Source organism: Enhydra lutris, unplaced genomic scaffold, assembly GCF_002288905.1.
Source record: "Enhydra lutris kenyoni isolate GAN:26980312 unplaced genomic scaffold, ASM228890v2 scaffoldscaffold39, whole genome shotgun sequence".
NCBI lineage: Eukaryota > Metazoa > Chordata > Mammalia > Carnivora > Mustelidae > Enhydra > Enhydra lutris.
The window spans coordinates 2541811-2564265 of NW_019154123.1; the positions used below are offsets into that span (position 1 = coordinate 2541811).

The window sequence follows — 22455 nt, forward strand, 5'->3', positions numbered from 1 at the left end:
TGCTCCACATTCTTGTAAACATTTGGTGTTGTCAGTCTTTTAGATTTTAACCTTTGTAGGGGGCACAGGAAAGTATCTCTTTGTGGTTTTAGTTTGGATTTTCCTGATCACCTTGGCTGCTGAGCACTTTTACATATGCATATTGATCATTTACGTGTGTGTGTGTGTGTGTGTGTGTGTGTGTGTGTGTGTGTGTGAACTATCTATTCAAATCTTTGGCCATTGTTTTATTGAATTATTTGTCTGTTTTTGTTGATTTTAGGGGTTCTGTATATATTCCACATAGAACTCTGTTGGCAAATATAAGTATTGCAAATTTTTTTTTCCTGGTCTATGACTTGACTGTTTTTTTTTTTTTTTTTGATGAGCAGAAGTTTTGTTAAATTTTACTTTGTTGCAGTCCAATTTACTTATTTAGTTTTTTGTTATTGTTAGTGCTTTTTGTATCCTGCTGAAGAAATCTTGGTCTATCCCAAGGCTGCAAAAATTGGCTCTTTTTTATTTTTGTAAATTCCTTCTTGTGATAGATTTTATGTTTAGGTCTATGATCCATTTTGACTTAATTTCATGCATAGAATAATGAAAATATTGAAATTTGGGATTTTTTTTTTCCATATGAGTACCCAGTTTTTCCAGCGTCATTTCTTAAAATGTCTAATGTTTGCTCACTGATTTTACTACAGGTCTTTGTTGGAAATCTTTTGACACTATATATGTGGATTTATTTCTGAACTCTATTCTGTTCATTGATCTGTGTATCTAAGGCCAATACCATGCTATCTTGATTGTTGTAGCTTTTTAGTAAGCCTTGAAATTAGGTTGTATAAGTGCTCCAATTTCATTCTTCTTTTTCAAATTTCATTTGGCCATTCTAGATCTGTTATATTTACTTATTAATTTTACAATGAGTTTGTCAGTTTCTTTGAAAAATAATGCTGCTATTTTGATTTCTACCCTTTTTTTTAATATGGTGAAGAGCTTTGCAATACTTTGAAAAATCAGTCTTTTATTTCGCTTATTCAACAAGATTGATCTGTTCTCTTCTGGGGACTATTCTAGTCTGTGTTTTAACAGTAAAGAGAAGAACTCCATCTTCACAGTGGAGGAAGACAAATTATAAGTGAATTAATATACACTTAAGTACCATGGACAAAAATAGAAAGGCAAAGTAATAGTGATTAGTAGATGTGGAAAGATAGGCTGTTTTAAATAGGAATGTCATGGAAAGCCACTATACCTGCAAGACATTTGAGTAGAAACCTGAATATGTTAAAAGGGTGAGCTGTGCAATTATATGGGGGCACAGCATTGATGGCAGAGGGAACAGCAAGTCCAAATATTTGGAGGTGGAGCATGCCTGCCAGATTTAAGAGGCCGGCAAGGAAGCCTGTGTGGCTGGAGTACAGGGAAGCAGGGGAAGAGAGATGAGGATGCTGTGGTCCATGATACAGACTTGAGTGACATATGTTTTGAGCAAAGGGGTGACATAATGATGTTTTAAAGTTACACAGCTGGCTGCTGTGTGTGAATCGACTGCTGAGAGTCAAGGATGGAAGTGGGAAGAGGGATAAAAGATGATGGTGATTCTTTGCCTTGGTTTTTAATTCTTTGTTTATTGGCACTTAATCGGTTTGGTATTTTGATGTACCAAGTGTGTGGTTTGACAAGAACTAGACCTTCCCTTATGTAATTCTGTATTAAAAAGGAAACAGTAAGCGAGGTTCTAATCTGAGGGCTTTCTTATACTGATGCCACCCATGTCTAAGAACATACTGTTTCATACCTTAAGCAGTGCGGCTCTGCAAATGCATGTCTTGTTTTGAGCAATCCAAATTAGAATGCCTTTAAACTTGACTACTTAATGATTCTCTGTGTATGGTTTCTTCTGTATCTTAAATGGTTCTTCTATATGTTACCTGATTCTGGCTTTCTTTGAAAGGCTTTCAGAAATATTCCCACACATTCAGTTCTTTTCCTGTGGTAGTATGTAGTTTTGAAACAAAATGGTGGTCTGTCAGTTGATGTAGACCATATCTTCTGTATTTTTAATTAATGTATACCTTCAGATTATGGCGCTGTTCTTCTCCTCATCCTTATTAGTGTTATTTCTTCTAGAAAACCTATCTTTGAATTAGGAATAATAGAGAACCTGTTGCAGATGCTAGATATTTATGGGGAGGCAGTGAAACATTATCAAGCATGGTAAATTTGATAGTGGAATTTTAAACTGAATTGTAATAATTAATTCATCCTCTAATTTACTTATTTTAGTGACAGTTCATTAGTATATTCTTGTGCTTTTAAGAAGTTCTAATTAAGAGAGTGTCATGATAATAGCGGGGTCATAATTATATGCATTTAATTATATTAGAGCAAAGTATTTAGCTTTGTATGAATATTGTTAGGAAGTTCAAAATAAGAAAAATAACTAATATCCAAACTTGAAGAAAACATTTCCTTCATTACATGATATTTGTAAATCTTAGTTATTTTCAGCACCTCTCACACCAATTTTTCTGGTTTCATTTGAACATTTTGCTCTTCTACTTGATGTACAGAGCACAGGGGTAGGGAAATACTTTAGGGTTTCATAAACAAAATAGACAGAGGTATCAACCAAACAGCTCTGAAGCTAAAAGATCCCCAGCTCCCATAGTAAGGGACCAGGCTCCGAGCTTGCTGCTGTGGCCCACCTCTTTACAGTGGCAAGACCAAGTGGCCCAGAGTGAGGTCCTAGACTTGCTGAACTGGTCAGACCACTCAGCTGTGGCCAGGGTCAATGTGACCTCCTTCAGCCCTCTTGGTCACACTGGCTGATTTTCTTTTTTAAGATTTATTAACTTATTTTAGAGAGAATGAGAGAGAGCATGCGAGTTGGGGGAGGGACAGAGGAGAAGGAGGGAGAGAGAGAGAGAGAGAGAGAGAGAGAAGCAGGCTCCCTGCTGAGTGGGGAGCCTGATGCGGGACTGGATCCCAGGACCCTGAGACCATGACCTGAGCCGAAATCAAAAGTCAAGCCCAACCAAGTGAGGTTGCCCCTGGCTGAATTTTTTTTTTTTTTAATACTTTGAAATTTAGGGACTACATTTTTGCACAATAATGTGTAGTCAATGATCTGTCTCATATTTTGGGTTTTCTTTGTGCTGTCATCCATGAAAAGCATGGAATGTGGTTTGCCATTAAAAAAGATCACCTCAGCCAGGTGAATTGCTGTTAAGCACTGGGTAGCCCTAACTTTATGTAACTAAGGTCACAGTTATTACCTAAACAAATAGAAGAAAGTAGGCAAAGACATAGCTCAAATAGAATGACTATTTTAGAACAAAAGAAATGGTGCATTCTTTATGGTTCTAAAGTAAGGCATCTACAGGATATAGTTAGTGTCACGCTTTATGTTTATTTCTCACTTTTTTTCCCCTCTCTCTCGCTCTCTCTGTCTTTCCTGATAAAACATTCTGGGCAATTTAAAAAATTTGCACTAGTTTTAATAAAATAGACTCTCTTAATTCTTTCCCTACTGTTGCAGTTAATTTAGGCAATGTCAGTCTGTTACTGTTAGAATTGCTATTCAACTGAAAATGTATTATAATCTGCTGCACACATAAAAAATTACATTATAATGAGCAAAACCGAGCTAAACATAATTGTGCCTATAACAGCACTGTGACAGGAAGTGTCTCCTGTAACGGTGATGATTTCCATATCAGTGATAATTTTATTATCCGATTTGCATTGTCTTCTTCTTGCTGCCATATTGATGCACAGAATGTGTCCATCCGTTCCTAGGAGATATATAGATGCCAAAAAAAAAAAAAATATATATATATATATATATATATATATAGTTAACTCCATCTCCTATTCCTAGAAAAATCTTAAGTAATTAGAAAGTTAAAAAGATGACAGCAGCCAAATTGCATCCCCCAATGCTGCACCCCCCCCCCCCCCACACACACATACACCCAACTCCCTTTAATAGGTTTATGTACTTGCTGGAGGCAACTTTTGAAAATACCTTAATGGCCTCAACCCTTAGGCTAAAAGCATTTAACCATCTCTGCCTTTGGCCAATGCCTACTGGGTTACAGGGTCATTTTGTCGTTTCTGGGCCAGCCATCTCTAATACAGATGAGTGGAGTTTTATAACTTCTTGTAAGAGCAAAGGGAAAAAAGGAAGGGAGACATTCACTCCTACTTATTGGTGTGTTACCAGATAGTCTCTTCAGCTCTTAGAGAAAAATCACGATGTAGGATTCTGGATAAACAGGCAAGATAAAAACAAAACAAACAAAAAACCAAGAAGCTACAAAACCTACTCACCATATAGGGGAATTCCCCCGCTTTCCTGGCCCTTTTCTCCCTTTGATCTCAATACAACAACTAGTTATTAAGCAGTTGCTATGTACAAAACATTATCCAAAGCATGGGGGATCCAAAAGGGACTAAAATAGCCCCAGTTGTTAAAGGAAAGAGTTGGTAATAAGTTGGGTACTCAAATATCCACAAGGAAAAACTCTGGAAATGACATTCAGGAAAATGTGTCTATAGTGGCATATCGTTTATGTCAAGGTCAAGAACTCTATTGATTTTTTTTGAGGCAAAAACTGCTGTAAGAGCCTATAGAAACAGAGGGTTTTTTAAGAAAACTAAAACAACTATACATTCTACATTGCTATATCATATCTTCCATGCTTACAGAGTTTGAAAAAGCATCTCTCAGAATGTGAATACCCCTTTATTAGATGCTAAGCAAGCACCCAATTATTTATGGATACAATTTTGGTGATTGCAAATGACTTCACCTGCAGCCCATCTGGGTCTGGATTATTGGTTGGAAGTCAAAGGTCCTCAAGTCTGGAATGCCTGCATCAGGACTCACAGTTTCTCCTCACTCTTCATTTGTCCAAAGAAAAATGTCTTATCCATGTCTGTCCTAAAAAGAAACAAAGCGTTTGCTACAGTTTTGCAAGTTTTAGAGATATATGGATTCTGGCATCCAGTTGCTTCAGTGCAATAAACAGTTTTGTCAACCGCAAAATGATCTCTCTCTCTCTCTTTTTTAAAACATTGATAGCATTGACACATCTTGAGTGTATAGTCCCTACAAGGTTGTAAATCTAGTTATAGCCTTTAGAATAGAGCAGTGGATGATTAATTTTGGATAAAAAAGTCATAGGAGGAGGGGCACCTGGGTGGCTCATTTGGTTAAGCAACTGTCTTCAACTGAGGTCATGATCCTGGAGTCCCGAGATCAAGTCCCGCATCGGGCTCCCTACTCAGCAGGGAGTCTGCTTTTCCCTCTGATCCTCCCCCTTCTCTTGCTCTCTCTCTTACTCTCTGTCTCTCTCCCAAATAAATAAGTAAAATCTTAAAAAAAAAAAAAAAAGCCATAGGAGGAAAAAAACCCTACATTTATTTCTATGTACATTTCTGACTTTAGTTGAGGATGTTGGAAGAAGAAGGATTTGTGGATTGGGACAGAAAAAGGAGGAAAGCATGGAAGGAGTTGAGGGAGTTTGGCAGGAAAGTTTTGAGCCTCAGAAGGAGCCTCCTGGATTTGGTGTCAGGGGCTGAACTTGGGCAGAGCTGAGGCTGACTTTGGAAGTCCCTTATGAGCCTTAAGCACGGGAAAAATGTCAGAGAAGCACACATTCAGCAATGCCAAAGAGTGTTTGAAGCATTTTCCATTTTGGGTTCTACGTTCTCAGACCTGAGTAGATCCAAAAGGCAGGCATGAACAATGCTGAGTCACGAAAGTAGGAAGACGTAGGATGGAGGACTAGACAAGCAAAATTAAAATGCTCCTTGAACTGCATGTTGGCTTCAACAGAATGAGAACTATCTCCAGGCCTCTTGGTGGAAGCTTGAGGAAAGAACAATGAAAAAATTCTCAGGAAACAGAGATAACAAGCAGAAATTGGTTGCACAGTTTGCATGGCACAACATGTCTTTGATATTCTTTTAATTTTTTGTCTTGTTTAGTGAACAGAAACACGTGAAAGCTTTCAGAGGCTGACTTCTAAGTCCAGTCACTTATAACGTCTTAGGTTTTCTTCATCTTCTATTCCTTCACTATGGAGTTTTTAGGAACCTCCCCTGGTAGCTGTGGGTGTCACTTTCATTTTGGAAAAAAGTATCTGAAAACAAAACAAAACAAAAAACCACGGACTTGTGTCTCTAGCGAGCATTGGTCATCATTGGAGCCTCTGCCCAGCTTTTCATGTTTCAGGGGACCGCACCTCTCTGCCTCCATGGCCTGGCTGTGTCTGCCATTAAGTTCCCTGAGATTTAAAGAAACTAAGCCCTACTTACCCATTGTGGTTCTGAGATTTGATAGCAGGTTTTTTTTCTTAATATTGAAGTATAATTAACATACAATGTTCCATTAGTTTCAGGTGTACAACATAGTGATTCCATAATTCTATACCTTATGCTTTGTTCACTACAAGTGTACCTACTGTCTGTCATGATACAGTGCTGTCACAATACCACTGACTATACTCCTTACGCTGTACCTGTTATCCCCATGACTTAGAGAGAAAATAGTATTATTATTATTATTATTACTATTATTTTATTTTATTTTGTTTTGTTTTTAGAGAGAGAGAGAGTGGAGTGCGGGGAAGGGGGAGACGGAGAGAGAGAATCTTAAGCAGGTTCCATGCCCAGCATTAGGGTCCAGTGTGGGCTCCATCCCACGACCCTGAGATCATGACCTGAGCAGAAATCAAGTGTCAGACACTCAACCAACTGAGCCACCCAGGCGCCCGAGACAGAGCAAATATTATGAAGATAACTTAAAGGAAAGTAATTTCGGCTTCATTGGTACATATCTTTTCCTTAGTGCCGCACTTTCTTCTGCCAGACTGTACAGACCTGTCACTGAGCATCTTGGCATATCCATTCTTGTTTGTCCAGCGGTGCAGCTACACTTTCTTCTTAGTCCCAGACCAAAGGAGCTCTACCGCCGGCGTGTGGCTACCATGTTACTGGCACTTGAGCACGAACATTTTTAAGAAGGCAGCCAGCATTTTCCTATCCGCGCTGACAAGCTTTGGGTCCTGCAGAAGGAAGGAAGGAAAGGCGACCCTAAGCTGGATCTGTCTTGCAGGAGACCTTCGAGAAGGCGAGCCTGAGCAGCAGCAGCAGTGGGGCCGCCAGCCTGAAAAGCGAACTCTCAGAGAGCGCAGACCTGCCCCCCGAGGGCTTCCAGGCCCCCGGCAGTAAGGAGGAAGACAGGGCCTGCGATGAAATCCTGTCAGAGGAGAACTTCAACTTGGAAAATATCGAGAAAGGTATTTCTAGTGAAACGGAGACAGCAGGCATGCGCTCTTGACTTCGGTCTCTATCAAGGCTCATTTGCTTTTTATTTTATTCTGTTACTCTTTGATTCATGTGCAGATATGTACTCAGAGCTAGATGATGAACTGGACATTTTGGACAACTCCAGCAGCTCCAGTTCAAGCCCTTTAAAAGAATCTACATTCAGTAAGTTTTTGCTGGCCTGCGGGGTTCCGGTAGGTCATGGTTTAGGAATCACGCTTGGGAGTTAAGTAAATGCCATCATGTACATAGGCAGAAGTTTGTTCTCAAGGTGCGGTGCTAATTAGGACAGGTCGGTCTAGCCCTGTGAGGGGCCCAGAGGCCAGCCAGCACTGCGGTCTTCTGTTGCCTCAGCTGTCAAATGAATAGTTTCATTATTTCTACCAGCAAACCCAGATTCTAACTGGCGAGTGGAGATAACTAATTTGGAGACACACTAAATAACCACAAGAATAATGGAAGTGATTTCTTATGAATCTGGTCTATAGGAATTAGAGACCTGGAGAAGAAATTAGTCCTGGGGTAGACTATGTTTTGTACAATTTTATTTCCATTATGAAGAAATATATTTCAAACACTAAAGTAAAATAATTATTTTAATTGTTTATTACTATGAAAAAATGGAATATATAAATTCAGTCCATACATGAATTCTGACTCTTGATTTAAAACAGGAAAGGAAATAGTCTGCGGTATGAGGTATGGAAAAGAAAAGAAAAGAAGAGAAAAGAAAAGAAAAGAAAAGATATATTTGGAAAAATGTAAAGATTATAAGGAAAGATAGGATTCAATTTGTTCAACAAATCTGCAACTGAAAGAAAAGAAAGGTTAAAATAGAATATGGAGAGGAAAGAATAATTAATTCATTTAAAAGAGTAGGTTGAAGGCACATTAATTAGAGAGGTAGAAATACTCTGAAATAAAGTTAGTGTAAACGATTTCCTCTCATTAATGACTATATATGAAAATCTCATAAAAGAAAGTTTAAAATAGTCTCCTCAAGGACCTAAGTAAAACCCTAAGGAGTTGCTTCATTTGCTTCATTTTTGGTTCCTTTCCAAACTTAACTGTCCATAAAATAGTGACTAGATGTTCCAGATTTTCTGTGATAATCTGTTTCCGTCATTGATCTATTTTCCCACAAATTCCGGCTTGCTAGATAAAAATGTCCTGATTGGTGATTAGGAAAACATGAAAGCTATACAGGAAAAGATATTCATACATATGTAGCAAATTCTACAAGCAGTTAATTACTGGCTGTTTTGAGATGAATTCATCTTTGTATGTTCGGGGTAACAGTGGTGAGGAAGGTCAGTGGGGAAGCGAGGAAGGACAAGTTGAACCCTTAAACTTGCATGTGGTAACTTATACTTGTTAAGGCCTTTAGGATAATTATGAGATAGATATTTTATTGTATTTTATTAGCTATTAATAACAGAGTTTCCTTTGGAAAAAGGACCTTAAACAATCCTGTCAAGTAAACAGTAATTTGAAGCTTTCTATTTTAACCGATACTTTTATAAATGAAGACCGTCTTTAGAGTATGCTAAATACTGCTCACATAATAGAATGCAGCTTTTTTTAATGAATAAATAGATAAATAAATAAAAGATTTACACAGGGAAAATGTAAAGCTATTTTTATGTTCTTGTTTCAGGCATTTTAAAGAGAAGTTTTAGTACCTCAGGAGGAGAAAGACAATCCCAAACAAGGTGTGTACACATTGAGCTCCCAGAAGTCTGCAGAGCCATTATTGGTGGCTAAACTAAAACCTCGTAGCCAGAAGTCACCATGAACATGGGTGGTAGAGGCTGATAGACCCACCCTCCCAGCACAGATTGCATTTTACTGGGAGCTTACTGGAAAGTGTACTAAGCTTGGACCTGGGTTTAATCTAGCTTTATGATCTTTAGCTAAGCCATTAGTCTAATGGAGCTCAGGGCTGGACCAGAGAAGTAGTTAGTTATGCATTATGAGGCCATCTGGAGCCCTGGTTCCTTATATCTTGTTTTTCCACAATCCCAGGCTATAGGGCTCATCCTCATGGCAAATGTGGCAAACGTGGACCCCATCACCTCCACATCCCAGCCAGCAGGAAGTGGAAGGAGCATATGGAGACGTGCCCCTTCCTTTCAAGGACATGACTCATGCATTGTGCTCATCCCTTCTGCTCACATACCATTGGCCAGACTTAATCATATGAACACATCTAGCTGAAAGGGAGGATAAATATGTTTGGGGGATTCTATTTTAAAAGGAAAAAGAACTCTTTTAGGACCACCAGCAATTTCTCTAACAGTTATCTCTTGGACAAAAGACTAAAATGAAACTATTAAGTCTGGCCTTTTGCAAGTCCCTGATGACCTTTGTGAGGGTGATTTCCGTGACACTGGGTGAGGTGGACAGGAGTGGAAGCCTGATCGTGGTGCTTTCAGAAGTTGCAGAAGCAGAGATGGGAAGGAAGCTACCAGTGAGCTGGCCAGTTAGCTGGCGAGCGATGTTTGATGGAAAAGGACCTTCTTAGACTCAGGATGACTGCAGGGTGGCTGGGACTCAGGAGAGGCCGCCAGTGGAGAGGAGAGATAAAGAGGGAAAGAAGAAATTGCCGGAACACTGGCACAGAGTAGTGGAGCCCAGAGAGCAGGTCTGGGAAAGAGGAAGTGACAGCCCTTTCTCTGTGTCTGAAGAAAGGGAGGCAAAGATAAAATTAAGCTAGAAAAGCAGAGAAGAGGGTTTGAAAAGATAATACTTGGTGGTTTCTGGTCATTAGATGATGTTCACTGCTGTGAGGATGGTTTAGATTTGAGGAGGGTGGTCAGTGAGGAAGAACCGATATAAAAATGGGCAGACACCTGAGCGGAGACAGCTCTGAGGTGAAGATGCTGGTTGAGGCTGGAATGCATTGAAGCTGCGGGTGACCTTGGTCGGGGGCGTGGCTACATGCCATGGGACAAAAGGCTAAGGCCATGCTGTGCTTTAGCAGTTGGGCTTTCTGGACCAGGCAAAGGAACATGATTCTGATTGACTTGTGCAACAGGGAGGTTCATTCAAAGGCTTTGGGGGCCCACATAATGAGGATCCAAGGAATCAAACTTAGGAAGGAATGAAAGTCAAGTGAGCCGCTGCAATCTGTAGAGGAGACACAGGCTCAGAAAGGCCCTGGTGTTGGGACAAAGGAGCTCCCAGTCCGTTTGTTCCATCCATGTGTCACCTTTCTCAGGATCCGGTGTCTTGCGTGAGAGAGTCAGGGGGGCCTGGTTTGAATTAACACTCTATTCACTGCTGCAGGGAGGGCTGAGCTCCTGGATCTACGTCCATGAGGGGTCTTTGTTGGAGGGAGCAGGATCTAGGTGCTAGGCAGCCAGAATGGAACTCTTGTCTGCCTCTGGGCTCAAGGGTGCTGCTGGGAAGTTGAATTCAGAATGAAGAACCTGCCTAGCAAAATCCTGAGACATTCAGTTGGGTGGCAAAGGAGAGTTCCTATAGAAAATCATTTTTGTTTAGTCAAAGATACAATACCATTGATTACTGATTTTTTTTTTTTTTTTCACATAAGGTTCAGGAACAGTTAGCGTGAAACTTTTTCATTTCCTAACTCGTTTCCAGTGTTGCTAGTAACAAAAGCCCAAGGAAAACTGATCCGAGTGCATAAAATACGAGAAGCATCGTTGAGGAAAGCCTACACATTTTTTAGTGGGCCAGTGTGCAGAGGATGGTGGTTAGAAGTAATGGAGAGAGCAGGGAAAAGAGAAACAGTCCCAAACCCCAAGGAGAATGGAGAACGAGAATGGGGGATCTGGAGGACTTGGGACTTGAATGATAAGATCACCTAAGGAATTTCCCAGGCTTGCAGTTCCCTCCCATAGCCTACCTTCTGTCATCTTGTCCTTAAGTCACCACCTCTACCCCTACTTTCCACAGACATTGGAAGCCCCACACAGGAGCCTGGAGCCATGGGAGCTCTTGCTCATTTGGCCCAGCAAGGAGGGAGACAGGGTTGGGAGACATGGCTATGGAGCTGGGGATCTGAACGCCTGGTACCATGGAGTCAGTTTGTTCTCTTCAACTCTGGCTTCAGAACTTCTGTCTTAACCACATTGCAAGTTGGATAGATTTTTGTGAGCTGATCTGGAAATCTTTCCAACTGCTTGGGAACAGTGTTTGCATAGGAAAATGTTCCACATGTTTTCCTGCAAAATACTTAGCAAGCACCCTCGGGAATGTAGCAATTCCCAATTTTGTGATTATTTCTATTTCTAAGAACATGATCAGAAGGCTTTTTTTCTTCCATTCTTGGATAATTTATTCATTGATATGAAATTGCTTAAATGTATAGAAGAAGTGCAAAACAAGTATTTTAGTGCAAAAATACATTATGACATATGGGTTTTACTCCCCAGTTAAAAGAATTTTATGTTAAAATGGGAATTTCCAATCAGATAAATTTAGGCATCTTGAAATTGTTAAATAATTCTAGTCTTTTTTTTTCCTCAAAGGACTCATGGAATTGTGTTATTTGCAAGAATTCAGTTGAAGTCCAGCCCTTCAAAAACAAAAGAAACATATGTATTACATATTCTAGGGTTTGAGATGGTTTTTTTTTTTTTTAAAGATTTTATTTATTGGGCGCCTGGGTGGCTCAGTGGGTTAAGCCGCTGCCTTCGGCTCAGGTCATGATCTCAGGGTCCTGGGATCGAGTCCCGCATCGGGCTCTCTGCTCAGCGGGGAGCCTGCTTCCCTTCCTCTCTCTCTGCCTGCCTCTCTGCCTACTTGTGATCTCTGTCTGTCAAATAAATAAATAAAATCTTTTTTTTTTTTTAAAGATTTTATTTATTTATTTGACAGACAGAGATCACAAGTAGGCAGAGAGGCAGGCAGAGAGAGAGGAGGAAGCAGGCTCCCCACTGAGCAGAGAGCCTGAGGTGGGGCTCGATCCCATGATCCTGATATCATGACCTGAGCCGAAGGCAGAGGCTTAACCCACTGAGCCATCCAGGCGTCCCTTGAGATGGTTTTTAAAAGCTAGTCATCATCTAACCATTTTATAGCTAGTTGGGTGAACCAGAATCAACAGAAAGGAGAAGTTCAAACTGAAGCTCATTGAAAAAGGGGATATTACAGAGTGTAATTACATTAACCCCTTTGAATTGTGGCTAATGACCACGTCAACAGGTGGAAAATGGGAAATGACCCAAATGTTGAGGTTGATGGATCAGAAGTCACGTAAGTGAATAGAACCGAAGCTAAAATTATATTTGAAAACTGTACTGTGTGTGGTAGAGTGTGACATGCCATCAGGGAACACAGTTTGTTTTAAGACAAGCTCTCTTCCCTCAAGGAACTCCGAGTGTAACAGGGAGACAAGGGCAGACTTCAGAAGAGAAGAAATGACAAAAGACAGCTTATGATTCATGCCAAATGAGAGGAAAGAAGATTAATGACTTTTGATTTCCTTCCAAGCAATCCCAGAGCTTCTCTAAATTGAAAAGAGACAACTCTAAAATGTACTTATGATTCTTTGAATTAAAAGACATTAAATAAAGCTTGAGTTATTTGCAATCTAACTTGTTTAGGATTTTTCTGGGTTCCTTGGTTTATACCAATAAGAAATGTGAAGCCATCCTGCAGAATATTTAGAAGCTAAATGAGAAGTTAGAATCTAAAAGAAGATAGCCACACTGTGTACTAGAAAATATTTAGAAGCTAAATTAGATGTTAGGATATAAAAGAAAATAACAAAGTGACATAATAGAAAATATTTAGATGTTAAATAAGAAGTTAGAATCTAAAACAAGGTAGCAAAGCTGCAAAATAGAATAAAGATACATAGAAAATCAAGCCGTAGAGATTTTTTGGCTCTTCTATGCCACATATGAAATGGTAGACCAGTTACAATGAGACCCGGAGCAGCTCTCCTTCTTGGGGAGCCTTACTGGCTCTTTAAAAAAGAGAATTGGTCTCATTTAGAAAAAGCCACAGGTAAGGTAAGTGCATGTTTGACCTGAGCATGTCTACTAGAGCTTAGAATTCAAACTTTGTCCTGGCTAACTAGTTCAAAAGGAAAGCTTAAGAAAAAATTTTGAACTTACGTCAACACAGATATCAGGACCCAGATTTAAGCCAATTATCTGCTTAAGAACCAAGGTACCTTCCTAATAACTCACCATAGACTTGCAAATGGAACTAGGCAAATGGAACTAGGAAGGGCAGCTTCTGCCCTCGTTAGAGAGATAACTGGTATCAAGGCTGATGAGAGGAAACATCACATTAGAACTGGAAGGCACCCTGGTGATCCAGGTCATCACCTGATGATGAAATGCTTTTCAGGACTATAATTAATCACAAGACCAAGAGAGAGCTAGTTCTCAACTCTTGGAAGTTATATGTTCCATCTATGAATTACTTAGCAGAAATGACATGAAGTCAACAAATAATTCTTCTGGGCTCCTTTCCTTGTCAAACTCCTCCCCAGATCTCAAGCCTCCATCCTCAAATCACAAAAGTCCTAAAAGCCAAACTGAAAACAACCAGATCAGTAGAGAGAATCCCATTCTTCAGGTCTGGAACTGGAGCCATTCACAAAGCAGAGATGAATCTCCAAATTCCCATTCCCAAGACTCCAGATAAAATCTCCCCATCAGGATGCCATCCATATAGCAGCCATTCCCAGTGCTCTCCTGGCTCCCCAGAAAATCTGGAGATGTCGATGGAGCAGTTTTTATACTACTGCAGTGGACCTTGGGGAGCTTCTAGTTGACCTACATTTCCTAATAATAAACAGGTCATTCATACTGTATGTGTATTCACGTAGTATAATTTGCTTTTAGGCTTTTGACTTACTGGACTAGACAGTTGATTTTACATCTTCATTTTTTACATCTTTGCATGTTATTGGAGAATCATTAGCAGAAACATCACCTGGGATACTGTTACAGATGTTTTTCAATCTGAATGTCACGAAGTAACTGCTTTAGTTGCAATAGACTCATTCTACTAAGGTCTAATAGTTAGTTCTCCTGAAGATGTGGACCCATGAGATAACTAGAACAAGAAGTTCCAGCTAGTAAATAATGAAAGGCAGACAAAAATGAACTTAATGGTGTATTTTTTATATATTGCTTTTAACGAATGCACACAGGTCATGTGATGGTCTAGTTGAACAACTTTTCTTAAATGAGAATGTGAGAAGTTTGTTTTAACAGTTTCAAAGAGGTATAATTCACACAAAATAAACTGCACATATTTAAAATGTGTAATTTGATAAGCTTTGAATATGTATATCTCTGTGAAATAACAATTAAGATGGTGAACATATCCACCTACAAGTGTTCTTGTGTTCATTTTTACCTTCCCTTATGCTCCTCACTCCCCCACCCCAGGCATTCATTAATCTGCTCGTTGCACTCTAGATTAGTCAGCATTTTAGAATTTCATCTAAATGGAATTATATAGTACATACTCTTATTTGTCTGGCTTCTTTTAGGCAGCATGATTATTTGGAGATCTGTCCCTGCAGTTTTCATAGTGTATCAATAGTTCATTCCTTTTTATTGTGAAGTAGTAGTCCATTGTATGGATTTATCATGGTTTGTTTTCTATTCATCTGTTAATGGACATTAGAGTTCCAGTACTAGGTTATTACAGATAAAGCTGTGATGAACATTTGTGGTTTTGTATGGATACATACTTTTAAAAATCTTGCATTGGGGAGCCTGTTTGTGGCTCAGTGGGTTAAGCATCTGATTCTTGATTTTGGCTCAGGTCATGATCTCAGGTCCTGAGGTAGAGCCCTGTGTCTGGCTCCACATTCAGTGTGGAGTCTGCTTGAGATTCCCTCTCTCCCTCTCCTTCTTCCTCTCCTGCTCTGGTTCTCTCTCTCTCTCTCTCTCAAATGAATAAGTTAAAAAAAAAAAAAGTCAATAAAAAAGTAAAATTCTTGGGTAAATACCTAGAAGTGAAATGACTGGAACATATGGTAGGTGTATGCTTAACTGTTTAAAAAACTGCCAAACAGTTTTCCAGAGTGGTTGTACCATTTTTACATTCCCAGTTTTAGAGATTTGAACCCTACTCATATATTGAGAAAGGTTGAAGTGCATGATAGTGTTTGTGGAAATCATCTTTTATTTTGATGTGTACATCTCTGAAATCATAAGGAGTAAGAAAGTAGAATTTACTTTTCATAGCCATCTGTCACAAAATATCTCTTTTGAAGTAATCATATTAAATAAATATCTTTATTATTACTGTTTATTTGATATTTTGTGAACAGTGACAGAGTTAGTTAAGAGCTTGTTTAATTAATGTTTGTGTCAAGGAAAAAAAACCCCAAAATCAATAATTAAGACTGCCTTTGAAATTTCTAACTTTAATCATTTGAAATTTCTAACTTAAATCATCTAAATTTTGCCTCCATTATTACTTGTTAGGAAAGAATTAAGAATGGGTTTGACTTTCATCAGTTTCTTATCTGGATTTTAAAGTGTCAGTACATAGGTAGATAGTTCTCACCCGATGAACTATAACATTTTATTTCAATTTACAAATAAATTATCCTGTATAGTGGAACTTGATAATGCACACATGGGCTTCAACCTCTTGAACTATTACGTGCACTCACTCCTAGTAAGCTTTGGCCATTGTATTATGCCTTTCTTAAGAATATTCATTCATTCATTCAATTAATATTTATTATTGCATACTGTCACATACCAGACGATGCCTGGACCGTCTTTGCATTTCTCAGGATGCAATGTATTGCACACGGGTGCCGGGCCATGAATACTTTTTAATTAACAGGTGAATGACTGTTATCTTACCATATATTCTATACCTTTCATTAGAAGAGGACGAAAATCCCACCTACAGACTAGAACCTATGAGCCTTTGCCATAACCACAGCTTAAGCGCCCCCCCCCCTTTTTAAGATTCTGTTGCTTAGGCAACAAGATTTCTCCATGCCTGCTTGCATTCTGTTGCCAAGGCAACAGGGTATCGTTGGCAGGTTGGTCTGAGACATCGAATGTTTGCGGTTTGGGAGATGCCTGTGGCTCACAACTTCTTTGATAAATCAGGGTATGCATAATCGTATTCAAGCATGTGAATTGACTCTAGTCTTTGAGTCTCATCAAAGACAACTGTGGACATTTGAGACCATCCAGCATTATATATGTGACTAGAAAGACCTTAGTGTAACCTCAGGGTCTCCTTTTAGCTGAAGTCTTGCTTATTTTGACTTGTGGGTATTCTCTACTCCCCCTTTTCATAATCCATATCCAGTTTTACTTAAATCAAAAAAATACTGTTTGATCACTACTTGCCAGAATCAACCTAGCCTATCAAGCTGTCTTACAGAAACAATGTATTATCAATAAGACCACTTTATTCCTTTTCTGTGCTAGTTCTAAACTTTTGTGGCTAATTGCTTGTTTGTTTCTAGCTATTCTTGGAGTAGGTGAGGAGAGCTCCAGGGGCACCGTTCTCTTTCCAGTAGTGACATCACTGCTGTTAACTTCACAGATAGGGGACAAGAGAACCCCGCATAATGCTGGTTTTTTTCCACACATTATGAGTGTTGCTACCTGAAAGAGACTTCTAAGCAGTAAAGTACTAGTTAGCTCAGATGGTGTGATTACAGTAGCCTCAGAAGGCATTATCTTAAATACTGTAAGTCACCCTTCTCATTTCAAAATGTTAAATATTTCTCCTTTTATCAACACCAGCTAGTACTAACTACTTTTCACAATTGAATTAAGTAATGTAATGCACCTCCCTTGGTTCAGAAGTATATTCAGAAGGATTTTACAAAATGAAAATTCTAGAACTCTATCTCCTTCATGGCTAAGACTCCTCTGACACAGTAATTATGCAAGTAATTTACCCTGTACTCGAAGACATTCAGTGAAAAGTGGATTTAAGAAATTTCAAAGCTAATATCTTCAATCTCCACTTTACCCGTTATTGCTTTGGGGTGGAAGTTGTGGGCTAATATTCTGATCCAGTGCTTCAGTTTCTGCTTTGGCTTATAAATTCTGGATGAAGTTACCCCAGATCTGAAGAGAGTTGGAAGGGATGACCTTTCTGAATCCTTTGAAACCTTCCGTTTCTCTGAAATTCTGTTTCATCAACCTGAAGTCCTATTAGTCAATTCCCATTTCAAAAGTTTCAGAGGACACAAGCTTCATTATATTAAGCCTTTTCACCAGAAAAGAACATTTCTGGAATGTTCTCTTTGTGTTAAATCACTTTTGTCTGTTTTCCAACTTACACTATCAAAGGAAACCATCCTCTGCAGCCATAATGTTCTATTGGACATAAACATTCAATCCGGTTCAGTCTAGAGGCAAACTTCCCTCAGGTTCTGCATAATTTCAATCTTTCACCCATCTGTGGACCTAACAATCGTATAGTTAAATGTTGTCACTTCTGGCTACAATGAGTCTGTTCTATTTGGAAATTTCAGATGACTAATATTTCTTGTGATCCATGATATAATTTCCAGAGAAATTAACAGTTTTCCTACCATACTCCTGCAAGCTTGTGAGTTTCAAGATGAGGGACTATTTCTTTTCACCATCCCTTCTGTATTGCCTGGCACAGTTTCTACACATAGTGGGCCCTTAATAAATATTGTTTTAATGAATGTGTGGTGGTTATTTTAAAGATCCCCTAAAGTTCATTAAGGAGGAGTTTAGCATTATATTAAGGAGTAACAAAGTTTAGCGTTATATTAAGGACTAACAGCAACTTGCCAATGTCAGGATAGTCTGTTTCACATATATCACTGGCCCATTTTTTAATACGTACAAATGTTTGGAGCTTTGGATTCTTCAGGAAAACTGGAATAGTCATCTACTTAGCTTGGCATGTGAGTGGTTATCAGCTATCAAAAGTACCCATAACCTTAGGAATAAAAGATCTCCACAAGTTACATTTTATTTACCATTTAAGATTGTCTAAGAGGTATTGCTGGCTTAGCAGCTACAGGCCATGAGTATTAGCCTCAGGCATAATGTTTATGAAGACAATGACAAGACCTTCCAAAGAAGAGTCTGGCATGCACTGTTGAATATGGAGGCCGCTGGCCACATGTGGATCTTGAGCAGTTGAAATGTAGGTAGTGTGACTGAGGAACGAAATTTTTAATTTCATTTTAATATTCACTTAAATATAAAACAACGTCTGATATCTCATTAGTTTTTTATAGTTAGTGCCTGCTAAAATAGTGTTTTAGATAAATTTGGTTAAATAGGATATATTCTTAAAATTAACATCACCCTTTTATTTCTACTTTTTGAAAATGTGGCTACCAGAAAATTTAAACTTTTATTTGTGATTCGCATGGCATTTCTGTTGGACAGTGGTAGACGTGTCTAGAAGGCTACGGCATAGGGTTACTCATGCATGCTGTGATATACCATGTGTCCAAAGATATTCTGCTCCTCAGCTCAGCCCGGAAGCACCCTGCCCATATTTGGATACTACTGAGATTATGCCCCTCTTTGACCTTTCTGAGGGCAGGGCTTATCCATTTTCTTTCTTTAAACATACCCTTATCCCAGAACTAGGGAGAGTTATTAACTGTATAAGGCTGGCAAGTTTCTATTGACTTTTCACTGACTTGAGAACTTGCGCTGAGAAAGGGACAGAGAAAATAGTGGGATCAGGAGAGGGCTGGCTTGGTGGGGAGTTAGGAGGAGTGAAAAAGGAAAAAGGAAAAAGGAAAAAGGAAGGAACTTACAACCGGCTTTGGTATTATTCCTGTACTCTAGTTGGGCGGAGGGTAAATGAGAGCCAATTTTGTTTTGCTTCATAATTTAGGTGTGTGTTGCATTTACATATCAAGATTTCTGTGCTTAAAACGAAAATGTTGGGGTAAGAGATTTACTAGCCATGTTTATTTGTATTTAAATTCCTCCATTCCTACTCAGCAGATACCTATCATGTGCCTTGAATGTAGTAGATGTTCAATATGTTTTTGTTGGGCTTAAATTTTGCATTACATTTTGTTACATTAAATTTAGTATAGTCAGAGCACAGATGTTTCTTATTTCATTCCAAAATAACTATTAAGAAATTAGCTCTAGATATCAGCAGAAAAAACAAGGTCGAAGGTTATTTATGGCTGTCCCTGGTGGTCTCTAAGGCCACCTCCAGGGGGTGGAAGGCACTAGACAAAAATGCAAAATGATCAGGAAGTCTAGAATTTCAGGGCAAGGCAAACGAGTGATGTTAATAACACTGAAAACAAGGAAAAATGTAATTCTCTTAAATGTAAAAGTCATCTTATTTCATAGGAATAGTTAAAATTTCTTTTTTAAGACGACAGGAACAAAGCATAAAAAAATACCACATGTGAAATTTTAAACACTTGTATTTTTTACAGATTTAATTTATTTTAAAAAGAGAGAGAGCATGCCCAGAAGTGAGGCAGAAGGGCAGAGGGAGAGAAAGAATTTCCGGCAGACTCCCTGCTGAGCACGAAGCCTGACTTGGGGCTCAATCTCATAACCCAGAGTCACGAACTGAGCTAAAATCAAGAGTCAGATGCTTAACTGACTGAGCTATCCAAGTGCCCCTAAACACTTATTTTAATGTAACTTTATCATTTTGATTTTAAGTATAAGAAGATTATCCAAGACACTAAGATGTAGGTTCTTAGTTATTCTTAGAGCTTATAAATCACTGTGATGAGACAGGGTTCTTCGATGTGTCAGTAGAATGTGAGGTCTGCTATGGGTTTGAATGGGCTTGTTTTCCTCTTTATTAAGCTTCTGAGAGCATCTTGAAGGAAAATAATCTTTTTTTATTTTTGTATTATAAACCATAGTAAGGTATAGACTTTCAGTCAATGTTAGTCAAGTCCAAGTCGAGTAAATCCTTCTAACAGCCCCTAATTCTGTTTTCAGGGACTTCACTGGTGGATTAGGATCCAGACCAAGACCAGGTAATTTCGTGTTAGCAGTAAAAAATTTGTGCATGCCTCCCTGATATTCAGTGTGATTTATGTTTCATATCTTTCCCCCTTTTATTTCTTCAGCTGTGCTGCCTCTTGACCTGCTTCTGAAAGTACCACCCCTCATGCTCAGGGCCCACGTTAAGGAGATAGAGGCCGAGTTAGTGACAGGGTGGCAGTCCCATAGCCTTCCCGCTGTGATTCTTCGCAATCTCAAAGATCATGGTAGTACTTATTAGATCAAGTTGATGTCAAGCCCACAATGCGTGAATACAGAATTATAGTTGGGCCTGAAATGTCTGAATGATTCTTGGGAGGTAATTTTAATACAAATGGCAGGAGAATTTCATTTTGTTCGTCCACGATTATTAGTTTGGCAATTTGACAGTATCAAAGTGCTTTCTGTGTTCACTTATTTGATTGAAATAGTATAGGCTATTTTTCTAAAGTTTACATTTTTGTTTTGGTGGGGATGTTAACCAGTTCAATTATTTGTGCTTAAAATGTATACCTATGAACAAAAATAATAGTTGTTTTACATTCATATTTCTTTTCTTTTCTTTTCTTTTTTAGAGAGAGAAAGAGAGAAAAGGGGGTGGGGAGGAGCAGAGGGGGAGATGGAATCTTAAGCAGTCTCCACACCTGGCATAGGGCCCAATGCGGGGTTCAGTCTCATGACCCTGAAATCATGACGTGAGCCAAAATCAAGAGTTGGATGCTTAACCAACTGAGCCACCCAGGCACCCTACATTCACATTTCTATAAACTCTACACCTATATGATATGAGGGAGTGAAGTTTATCTTTATCTCCTTTATTCTGACATAGATAGTCTTTTTTGGTTACTTCTATTCATATTTGATTAAAACAATATTATATAACGTTGTTTTTCTAATAATTTAGAAATTACAGATTCTTAAAACATAAAAATAATGGTTTGGGGGAAAACAGAGTGTGTTAGTTGATGTTTCAAATTTCTATTAAAGAGGACCAAAGTTCAATAGTAATAGTTAAACTGTTAGCTAAACCTGGACAATTCAGGGAAAACGTATGGTGATTGTACTTTTAACATACGTATGAATATATGCCTCTTTAGTATAAGGTTCTACTTTACTGTTTTGGTTAATTTGGAATATTGCTCATTGCTGTTTTCATTTTGGCTTCCTTAATTCACATTCTTTTGTAGAGTTAACACCTATGGTGAACATAAGCGATGTGAATTGATTTACTGTAACATTAGTCCATGTCTTCACATTTATTAAATTTGCTTTGGAAGAGTTATTGACAGTCTGGGGCCATTTACACCATCAGCATAGATGCAAAAAAAGATGGTTTTGTTATTAAGATGTCCATAGCTATCATGCTGACCATGCTGTTTGGCATAAGGTAAGTTTATATATAACATAATCATGAAGCTAAAATGGTTGATTGATTTTATAATAACAAAGCAGAAAAATGTATTTATGTAAGCAATTCACAGTTCTGCTGTGACTCATAATAGGAATTCCTTTTCTGAAAGGGCATGTTGAATTGTCCCAGTTTAAGACTTATTTTATATCCATGAAATTGGTCAGATCTCTTGACCTTAAACAAACTGCATTATAGCACAGTTTACATGTAATATATTGTATTTCTTAGAGTGTGTTAGACCATTGTAAAGTATACTGACAGATATTGTAGCATATACTATAGTGTTGTCAGTGAATGCTAAAGTTCACCCACACAGAACTCTGTTTCTGCTAATATTATAGACACATTAGTGCATATGAAACCATTTGGGTTGGTATCTATGGGTTATTCTAATTTTAAGTAAAAGAACTCTTGATTTTTCTCCATCTTAATGCAAAATTACTTTTCTGCTTAATATAGAAGTCATACTTTTTAAAGTGTTGTGGCTAAGTTTTAATTATTGTTGTTTTACCAAATCACCAACAACTGGTACCTGCCCTATCCACTTAACTTACCACGTCTGCAAATGATGCTCCATTCCAGTTGTTACCTCCATTGTCTCTAGCCTAAGAAAATGAAAAGGTGACATTAATAGAACCCTCCAACAATAGGGAAGCAAGTTTGGACCAAGGTGTCATGAGACACTATTGGTTTGGGCAGTTGTAAGTTATATCTTGAATATTAGTTACTCAAAATAGATAAAGCACTGAAATGTGTGGATGATTAGCT

The 22455-nt window shown here is 38.5% G+C and overlaps 1 protein-coding gene across 4 annotated transcripts in view; it reads left to right on the plus strand.

Moving 5' to 3' along the window:
- LOC111155077 (NIMA related kinase 10) overlaps nucleotides 1–22455 on the plus strand; it is a 215373-nt gene that overhangs the window by 152428 nt on the left and 40490 nt on the right. For 2 of the 4 annotated variants that reach the window (XM_022515116.1, XM_022515117.1), the window contains exons 26-29: nucleotides 7112–7295; nucleotides 7402–7488; nucleotides 8981–9035; nucleotides 20232–20269. In XM_022515116.1, coding sequence (XP_022370824.1) covers nucleotides 7112–7295; nucleotides 7402–7488; nucleotides 8981–9035; nucleotides 20232–20269 — 364 coding nt within the window. Of the gene's footprint in view, nucleotides 1–7111; nucleotides 7296–7401; nucleotides 7489–8980; nucleotides 9036–20231; nucleotides 20778–22455 lie in introns of those variants that run through there. The other 2 variants (XM_022515115.1, XM_022515118.1) reach the window with 2 other exon arrangements.